This window comes from Giraffa tippelskirchi, chromosome 2, assembly GCF_054371585.1.
Source record: "Giraffa tippelskirchi isolate mGirTip1 chromosome 2, T2T-mGirTip1v1.2.pri, whole genome shotgun sequence".
NCBI lineage: Eukaryota > Metazoa > Chordata > Mammalia > Artiodactyla > Giraffidae > Giraffa > Giraffa tippelskirchi.
In genome coordinates, this window is record NC_137276.1 from 16,230,754 (window position 1) to 16,240,678 (window position 9,925).

At 41.2% G+C, this 9,925-nt stretch overlaps 1 protein-coding gene across 3 annotated transcripts in view; it reads right to left on the reverse strand.

The window, feature by feature from the left end:
* The window catches only part of TRUB1 (TruB pseudouridine synthase family member 1), a 32,094-nt gene extending 22,812 nt beyond the window's left edge, over positions 1-9,282 (reverse strand). For 2 of the 3 annotated variants that reach the window (XM_081573523.1, XM_081573522.1), the window contains exons 1-2: positions 8,965-9,282; positions 5,222-5,320 (exon numbers count right to left, since the gene is read on the reverse strand). In XM_081573523.1, the coding sequence (XP_081429649.1) occupies positions 5,222-5,320; positions 8,965-9,253 (388 nt within the window). In that variant the 5' untranslated portion in view covers positions 9,254-9,282. The remainder of the gene's footprint in view (positions 1-5,221; positions 5,321-8,964) is intronic. The other variant, XM_081573524.1, reaches the window with a different exon arrangement.
* Positions 9,283-9,925: the final 643 nt, after the last annotated feature.

Consider the following 9,925-nt stretch of genomic DNA (forward strand, 5'->3'; position numbering starts at 1 on the left):
CCATTCCTTCATAAAGTCTATCCCAAAGCCCCTCTCAGCTTCTTTGATAGTCATAGTGGTTCAAGGACTAACATAAAAACTGTCTGCCTTTGGGATCCTCTGTTGAGCAGAGCACTCTTCAAATAAGAGCACCTACTGCTGAGGCAAAAACTTTGTATAATAATAACAAAGATTCAATTCAACTTTAGTCCATTCAAGAAACTGCAATCAATATTTTGCAAGTAGCTACCAGGCACTCCATCCCAAGAACACTTTTAATGGAATAGCACATATCCTGACTTTGAAAGGGCTTATAATCTCGTGGGCAAAATACAATACAGACGAGGGAAACTGCAAGTGCTCAAAAAAAAAAAAAAAAAAAAAAGGTTGCCTGAATTAATGAGAGAATAACATTAAATAACAATACGACAGTACATGATTGTGTCCAAATGAACACACAGATGATAACTACTGTAGGCTGCTAAGTCGCTTCAGTCGTGTCCGACTCTGTGTGACCCCACAGACGGCAGCCCACCAGGCTCCCCTGTCCCTGGGATTCTCCAGGCAAGAACACTGGAGTGGGTTGCCATTTCCTTCTCCAATGCATGAAAGTGAAAAGTGAAAGTGAAGTTGCTCAGTCGTGTCCAATTCTTTGCTACCTCATGGACTGCAGCCTACCAGGCTCCTCCGTCCATGGGATTTTCCAGGCAAGAGTACTGGAGTGGGGTGCCATTGCCTTCTCACTCTAAATGGCAACGGAGGCCAGAGAATGCTTCACTGAGGCATTCCCAGTTAGGCCTTAAAGGATGTACAGGATTTGAACGTGCAGATAAGAGAAAAGCGTGTTCTAAAGAAGGAACAAACTGACAAATTCTCAGACACAAGGATGAGCACAGTGGGTTCATCAACCACAGTGCAGGGTGTCTTAAGAGCAGGCTGACGTGTCTGACTCTATCATAGTTAAAAGGCTGGACTGATGATGATTTCTCTGCTGGTTCAGTGATCCACAATGAAACAGGAAGGCATCTTAGAGTAACCTAGCTTGTACACGTCTACAGTCTCCTGGGTCAAGTGCTCAGTTGTTTCTGACTCTCTGCGACCCCGCCAGGCTCCTCTGTCCGTGGGGATTCTCCAGGCAAGAACGCTGGAGTGGCTCGCCATTTCCTCCTCCAGAAATCTTCCCAACCCAGGGACTGAACCCACGTCTCCTGTGTCTCCTGAACTGTAGGTGGATTCTTTACCCGCTGAGCTATCGGGAAAGCCCAGGGTATATATAAAGTAGCTCAATTAAAAAAAAAATCTGCATAGACAAAAAGCTAGGGAGAAATATAACCAAAATGTTGACAATAATTATTGTTGGAAGGTGGATAATTTTTACTTTCAACTTTATGTTTTCTTGTATTTTCTAACTTTATTCAGCATAGTTTTCTAAGTTTTAAACTTCAAAATAGTATATCAAAATTTAGTTCCATTTTAAGTGATTTATACTGAATATCAGGTTCTTACTGCTTGTGCAACAAATTACCAACACAGTGGTTTAAAACAACACAAACTTATCATCCTACAGTTTTGGAGGTCAGAAATCTGAGGTGGCTTTTACTATGGTAAAAATCAAGGGGTCAACACACTGCCTTCTTTTCTGGAGGCCTGAGGGGAGAAGAATCTATCTAGAGACTTCCCAGGGGAAGTTCCTTGCCTTTTCCAGTTTCTGCAGACTCTTTATCTTCCTTGGCTCAGGACCCCCTTCCTCACCAAGGCCAGCAATCACATCACTGCAACCTCTGCTTCCACTGCCACATCTTCTCTGACACTCTTCTGCGTTCTCTTCCAATTTAAAGACCCTTGTGATTACGCTGGATCCACCAGGATATTCCAGAATATCTCTTAAAGTCAACTGATCAACAACATTAATTCCATGTGCAACTTTAATGCATCCTTGTTATGTAACCTAACATATTTATAGATTCTGGAGACTGGGACATGGACATCTTTAGCGAAATCATTATTCTGCTTACCACAGCATTTTTCAGAATTTTGTAAGCCCTCTTTATAGAATTATATATGCTTTAATATAATATATATGTATTATATGTAATAATTATTTACTATTTGAAAACATTTTATAAATATTTCTAGTACTTATATAAAATATAGGCTAATAGAATTATAAACCTGAATTTCAGATTATATTTTAAATTGTCAGCTAAATTCTTAAATCTTTACCATCAATATTTCCCCCTCAAAACAGCAAAAACAGCCTAAAATGTTGAAAGTAAAAGTATATTTTTCCACTAGGTCCAGTTTTGTTAAAAACAACAACAACAATACAAAAAAGCCCTTTTACAAAGCTCTTCACAGGATAGAGTATATATCAGTATACTATAGACATTTCCTAAGATATTTCAATAAATCTGCTGAGAATTACAATAGATGTTATCACTTTTTAAGAGATAAACTGAAATTCTGGGAGGTTATGGGATTTGCTCAGGGTGTATGTACTTAGTAAATAAAGTAGCCAATATACAACTCATGATGATTACAGCCCAGTGTTCATTTCACCATACACCAAAACTCAACTTTGCTTAACGGTCTGTAGAATTTAGACAACAAATTTCCCTTATTCTGCGACTAAATATCTACCTTTTAAGAAACTATTTCTCAATAGAAATCACAGATATTGGGAAAAAAATTAATAATTTTGACATATGAACACACTATATCATCATTGAAGGACATGTGTGATCAAATATAAATTAATTCTCCAAATAGAAAATTATTTCCAATGCAATTTCTTCCACTCACACAAATCTCTGCCAAATGCCACCCCTTCACAATATAAAATGGAAGCTTTCAACAAGATCCCTTAGATTTAGGGTTAAAAAATAAACTTATTTACTCAGTGCCTTGAATATCACTATTTTTTGCATGCCAATGAATAACAACGATCATAAATTAATACAATTAGTCTATTCATAAATAAGCACACATTTTATCCCCTTTCTTCTTGGACTTATGTTCTTGTGCTTTAGAAAGGGGCTTCCCAGGTGGCTCAGTGGTAACAAATCCACCTGCCAGTGCAGGAGACACAGGAGACATGGGTTCAATCCCTGGGTTGGGAAGATCCCCTGGAGGAGAAAATGACAACCCACTCCAGTATTCTTGCCTGGAGAATCCCATGGACAGAGGAGCCTGGTGGGCTACAGTCCATAGGGTCGCAGTCAGACGCGACTGAGCAGCATGGACACCTTAGAAAATGGAAGGTTGCAATAGGCTTCAACTGAAGAAGAGCTCAACTGGTAAGAATCATGAACCCACTTCTGGAAGCAATGGTAAAGAATGCTGTGACTGATTAGTAATTTCTGCTGTGGACACGGGGAACAAAGGCAGGAGTGCCAGCTATTTGCCATCCCAGGTTAGGGCAGAGACTTTAACACTGAGCACAACCAGGTTCAACTCTTGATCTCGCCACTCACTAACTACGGGACCTCACATACGGTAAGTGCTCAATAAATGATTATCAATTATTATGGTAAGAAACAGTAGTTAAGGTGTCAGAATTTGCCTATTAAAGTTCTCTAACTCAGGAAAATGAATTTTCATGTGTTTTCCTGTTTTAACCGCAAGTAAAGATGTTTCTACCAACATGCATCACATAAAATCTGTAATTTCAGAAAATGCAAATCATATACTGTTTCCAATTTTCTTGAGAAATATAATTTTATCCACCAATTTTATCCTTTTCTTCTAAATACGCATTCATTTCCTTTGGCTGGCTTAGATCACGTTTGTTTTTATTTGCATCTAATTTTAGCTCTAATAAAATGGATTGGATGCTGTATCACAGTATTTTTCAAAGCATGAGTCACATTCCATTAGGGCAGCATGAAATCAATTTAGGGGATTATGATCAATATTGTAAAAAAAAATGGAATAGAGTAAAATAAAAAACACCAGGGCATGTAAAAAAGTGGGCTTGTTCCATAAAAGTTTGTTTCTAGTATATGGGGCAGGTGGAAACAGGGAGAATTCCAATATATGTATTTCTGTGACTATGGATACAGTTATAAAAAGGTGTCTAAAAACATGCCCCATCCTGCGGATACACACTTTGGCAGTCTAAAAAGATAGACTCCAGGATCTCTGCATGCGTGCTAAGTCATTTCAGTCGTGTCTGAGTCTTTGCGACCCTATGGACTGCCAGGCTCCTCTGTCCATGGGATTCTCCAGTCCAGAATACTGGACTGGGCTGCCATTCCCTCCTCCAGAGGGTCTTCCCCACCCACAGATTGAACCTGCATCTCCGGCAGATCCTGCATTGCAGGCAGATTCTTTACCACAGAGCCACTGGGGTGTTCCCTCAGAACCTCTACTAGATGCAAAAAAAATACAAACAAATAAAAAGGTGGAAGAAAAAAGGACAAATGACTCTTCTTCCCTCAATCAAGTCTATCAATCTTTCTCCACATGCAATAAGACACTCAACTAATGTCCCCAAGAGAAAGTGACTTCCTCTGAGGAACTGTAAGGTTCATCTTCTGAAGATAGAGGCAAAAAAACAAAGAGAGTCATATTCTGTGTCAGGAGTCCCCAAGACTATTCCACGCTGAACGATTCATCCATGGTTAAGATTTACCTACAGGGACATCCTAAGGTTACACAGCTGGATCCTCTTTCCTTCCATAATCGAAAAAGGAATAACAGGTGTACAATGTTCCTGCTCAAGGGAGCCTATTGGAAACCAAGCATCCGAAGTTTTTATTCGAGGGGATGAGAGGAATAGTTACCCAGGCCCCCTCTCACTGCATGGTGGGACAAAAATCGCAGACTCCAAGATGGAGAGCAGGTGTCCAGCATAAACCATACTGTTTATACACGCCACTGAGGCACAACAAACCGCGTTTATCGGATGGGGAAGGGTGGGTTCAACCCCAAATCCAGGTCCCCAAATGCAGGCAGGCCTTCAGAAAGATAGTGAACTCAGGCCTGCTGTGTTAACTCTTCGGCACAGATATAAACCCTTTCTCAAGGTCCAACCACACTCCACACATGAAAGTGGCTATTGCTAACAGCCTTCTATACCTTGTAGAAGGGCTTCCTGAGAAGATGGCACTGTAAATCTAGATTTGAAACATTCCAGGTAGACTGAAAATGGCATGGCTTTAGTCAATTTTGTCTGTTCTTAATCAATATTTCTTTCTAATATAAGTGGCAGTTACATCAAATTTCCATTCATATCTCTTACCCAGGACTCCTCGGGCTGCACTGTCTAGAGTCCCTCCATGCCCAATTTTCAAAGTCTGCTTTTTCCTCTTGGTCCATTCTGGAGAAGGCATTCCAGCTTCTTTAAGAGTAATTGGGATTAAAAAAAAAAAGGTAATTACTGAGAGAAACAAAGTAGAATCTCCATTACTATAGGATGAGGCAGTGTGGATAGAGTACTCAAAACAAATAAAAATCATTGTACAAACTTATATGTTAAAAGAGTATAAGAACTGACTCATTTGAAAAGACCCTGATGCTGGGAAAGATTGAAGGCGGGAGGAGAAGGGGACAACAGAGGATGAGATGGTTGGATGGTGTCACCGATTCGATGGACCTGCGTTTGAGTAAGCTCTGGGAGTTGGTGATGGACAGGGAAGCCTGGCGTGCTGCGGTCCATGGGGTCGCAGAGTCAGATACGACTGAGCGGCTGAATTGATAACCACAATACTGACAAAGAACAGACTTTAAAATATACAGACACTATCTAAATTACAAAGAAACAGTATTCCCAGATTAGCTGTCGAGAAACTAGAACTCATTTTGTAACAGAAAAAAAATTTTTTTAAGAGGGTAAATATTTCACACTAATCCACAAAGATCTAGCAAATTCCTGGCAGTAGTGGGCTGGCAGATGGAGGATGATGAAAAGAAGTTAGTTTTTATATAGGCAGCTAGTTTTAAAAGTCCTCGATTTCACCTCTAAAATCTCTCTTGTTCCCTGGTGTTCTCTGCTGGTCACTCTAGCTACTTAAACATCTAGAGCATATCTCATACAGGGTTACTTCTGAGACCACTAAGTCCCCAAACTATCTGTATATCTGCCCTCCTCTCCTAATCAAAAGTCACCAATTCCGTAAAGAAGCTAATCTCAACAAAAGGTTACATGGGAAGAAGGTAACAGTTTAAGATGCCATTTATACACCAAAGCATTTAGATTTTAAAAAGAGAAAAGGAAAAAAACAAAAGATGCCAGCCTGGCCTATCTCATATTCCTACTGTAAAGAATAAAATGAAATAATGCTACCTGAACATGCTTTGGAAACTCAAAGCTCTATACCAATATGCTGTTATCATCATCATCATGGTATATAACAATATATTGAAAGAACACTGGCTACTGGACTTCAAATGAGAATGGAGAGAGAAGCAGGAAGAGCTGTATTGATCTGTACCCTTCCAAACCCATAAAACTTCCCTTACTTGCCAGGTGGTGCTAGTGGTAAAGAACTTGCCTGCCAATGCAGGAGATGTAAAAGACCAGGGTTTGATCCTTGGGTTGGGAAGATCCACTAGAGAAGGAAATGCCTACCCACTCCCGCATTCTTGCCTGGAGAACCTACGGACAGAGCCTGGTGGGTTACAGTCCATAGGGTTGCAAAAAGTCTGACACAACTGAAGTGACTGAGCGTGTATGCATTTACCACTGACACAGAGAAGAAGGAAAAGAGAGTAAAAGAAACTGAAAAGCAAGGACAGAGGAAGGTAAGGAGAGACGGCAGAGCAACAACGGAGAAGCCAGGTGAACTGGCCAAAAGGATGCGCTGGGATGTAACCACCACTTAATTACCACCTTAGTGAGTTAGAACTCCGGTGTCTGGAACACGATCCAAACGTTACTCTCTGATTACGACATCTCCAACATGAACCTGTAAGGCTAGGCCTAGACTTCAAACCCTTCACCTTCACCTGTAACCCATTATGGCTCTCTTATACTATATGTATAGAAACATTTTGGGAACTCTGTATTTTTAACTTGACAGTGCTTGGAGAATGGAGGCCCTAAAGTTTACTGTCTTCCCTTTGTGCTTTTCCCTTTTCCCAAGTTAGAAGACACCTGCCCTCTACTAAGTTGGAATCTGGTTCACCCCACTGGCATCATGGATGAATATTTACTAAGATCTTTTCTAGCTATAAAATTCTGCTCTGTTTTAGGCCTTAAAGGATTCAAAAAGACAGAAGAGCAGAGATTTTAGTGCCAGATGAATCAATGTAAGGAAAGGCAAGGAATATTAATAGAGGCCATGACAACTGACTGTGCCTAAATCAGCGATTGTCAAACCTGGCTGGCATTAGAATGTTGTGTTCTGGAATCCGTATCTTTAAGAAAAACTTCCAGGTAAATTCTGGCAGCCAGTTAGAACAGCATTAGAAAGCCCTGGTCTAGCTAACATAAATATAGAATCGGCCAATCACAAGCAATATAAAAATGGAGAGTAATGAGAATGTCTACTTCTGAGCGAATGGCTTCCAGAAGACAGTTCAGCAACAGCGTGGAAACAATCAATTTTAACTAAGTTTCAACAAGAAATTTCAGTTCCTGGAGACCGATTAACCAGAAAGCCAGGTATGGCTTTAATGCTATGAGAAACCCATCTGAAAGAAAAAACAGAATTACTTTGAGGAACAAAAAAGCCATAGCTTACGCCACAGCCTAACAAATAAGGCCAAAAGAAAGCAATTCTATGAAAGAATCAACTCCATGAAAGAATCAACTCCATGATGACACCACAAAGCTTGTCCTTGATGTAATTCCTTCCTTCAACATCTTTACAGGCAACAAAGTATAATGAAAGTATAACAAAAGAATGAGCAGATATAACCCAGGTACTAAATATCTTCAGGAATTCACTTTTACCAACAAACATCTGAATCTGTAATGTGTCAGTTTTAATTAGCAAATTTCTACTGGAATATTTTGTTTTTGCAATAAAAACGGGAGCAGTAACATTTGCCAGGGGACACTATTCAAAGAAGAAATTTCCTGTACTGATTTGATGGAAAAATAAGCCAGGGCCAGACTCTGGAGAGCCTTGAAAACCTAGTTAAATAGTTTTATCACCAATCACCAAAGGCTACAGATATTCCTGCTATGAGCTCAGTTAAGGAGGAGTCGGTGTCTTTCAGATTTGGCTTATTGCAAGTGTCAAAAAACAAAACTAAACTAAACTAAACGTTTCTCAGTTTCACTGTATGAAATGAACTCTGGATTAACAAACTGAGAGATCCTTCAGAATTTTCTAATATTCTCTCAGTGTATATAAAGAAACAAACAAACAAAAAGAATGCTCTCAGAAGTGACCAAGTTATAGTCTTCAACAAAATGTGGTCCATAAACTGCTTACACCAAAATCACCCAGAGCAACAGTCTGAAGAGGGAGTTTCCTAAAACAACCCATACTCTCAGAATCACAATCTCTGAGAGGGTAAGGATTAGGAATCTGCATCTGTGCAAGGGACTTTAAATAATTCTTATGTCCACTCTGTGAAAAACACTGTGTTAAGTCTTGGTTAAGTAAGTAATATCTGCATTTCCAACATATTTTTAAGAATGCAGCTTGGGAGCGTAGAGAGCCAGTGATTCATTTGGGTACAGTTCACTTATGTGAGCCAAACAAAAGGTTTCTGAGGGATTAGATTATAGAATACTGGTCTGCATGCCCAAGAGCAGAGGTTTATTTGTGGGTGTGTAGGTTTTGGGGTTTTTTTGCTTGTTTTTTTTTTTCCCCTGAGAACGACAACTGCCAACTAGGAGTTCACGTTAGGACAAGTCCTAGCCGGAGATGCTCCAGACTTCTGTCCAGAGCTTATACAGTGGTCGTTCTCCTTTTCCCTTCCTTTCATCACTTGAGCCTTGAAAGGGCAAAGAGCCGAGCTTGCTCCATGCGGCTTCCGCTCTCACGGCGACCGCACGGCCTCCGCCTGGTCCCCCCGCGGCTGCAGTACCTGCCAGCAGCTTCTCCTTCAGCTGATTCAGCAACTCGGCTGAAGTGGGCCCTTTGGGCTTGTGCACAGCGAACACGCCGCTCAGGGACAGCAGCTTAGTAGCCAGCGCGGGCTTGGCGACCATGGCTTCGGATCCGGTCCTGGCGGCGGCCGCAACCGCCGCGGCTGCAGCTATTGCTGAGGATGTGGCGGCCGTTGCTGCAGCTGTCCCTGCACTTTCGGGGCCTGGGGCTGGGTCTGGTTTCAAAGAGGACGCCAACAGCACCGCCGCCGCCTCAGCAGCTGCCATGCTTTTGCAGTCCAGACCGGTTTTGTATCTTGGAGTCGCACGCTCATGACGCAACAAGGACTGCGCCCGACATCCCTCCTGCCTTTCCCTTGCTTCGAAGCTACCCGGGTGGGTGGAATCGCAAGGGCTTGCGGGAATTGTAGTCTTTGGTTTTCTCGTGCTGGCTGAGAGTCGCTGACCCTTCTGAGGGCTCTGGTGGAGTACTTTTTCTTCTGTCATCCTGTTTGCTTGTTAAGTAGGGTTAATTCGGTGCCGCAGGTGTAATTCACAGTTTCCGAACTCAAACACCAAGACTGTGTGGATTTTCGGCGAGAAATATCTTAACATCTCTCCCCTATCCCTTTTAAGAATTAAGACCTAGCCTCCAAGAACAGAAAATTTACTAATAAAATGCTGACTTCTGCTGCAGCTTGTGAAGAACTACGGTTCCCGTGGTTGACTGCTTTATTCAATGTATTGTGCTCTTGGATTCATGAATCAGAATTAAAATACACCTAAACGTAAGCTCTTTTAGAGCAAAGAATCTGTTTACCTAGTTCACCGTTGTATTTTGGTGCCTCACACAGAGTAGGTACTTAAATATTCGGGAACACATAAATGGATACAAATTCTTCAAATTCCTAAAAGAAACCTCTAGGTCAAACCACTGCTAAATCTCGAGGGCTTATTTTG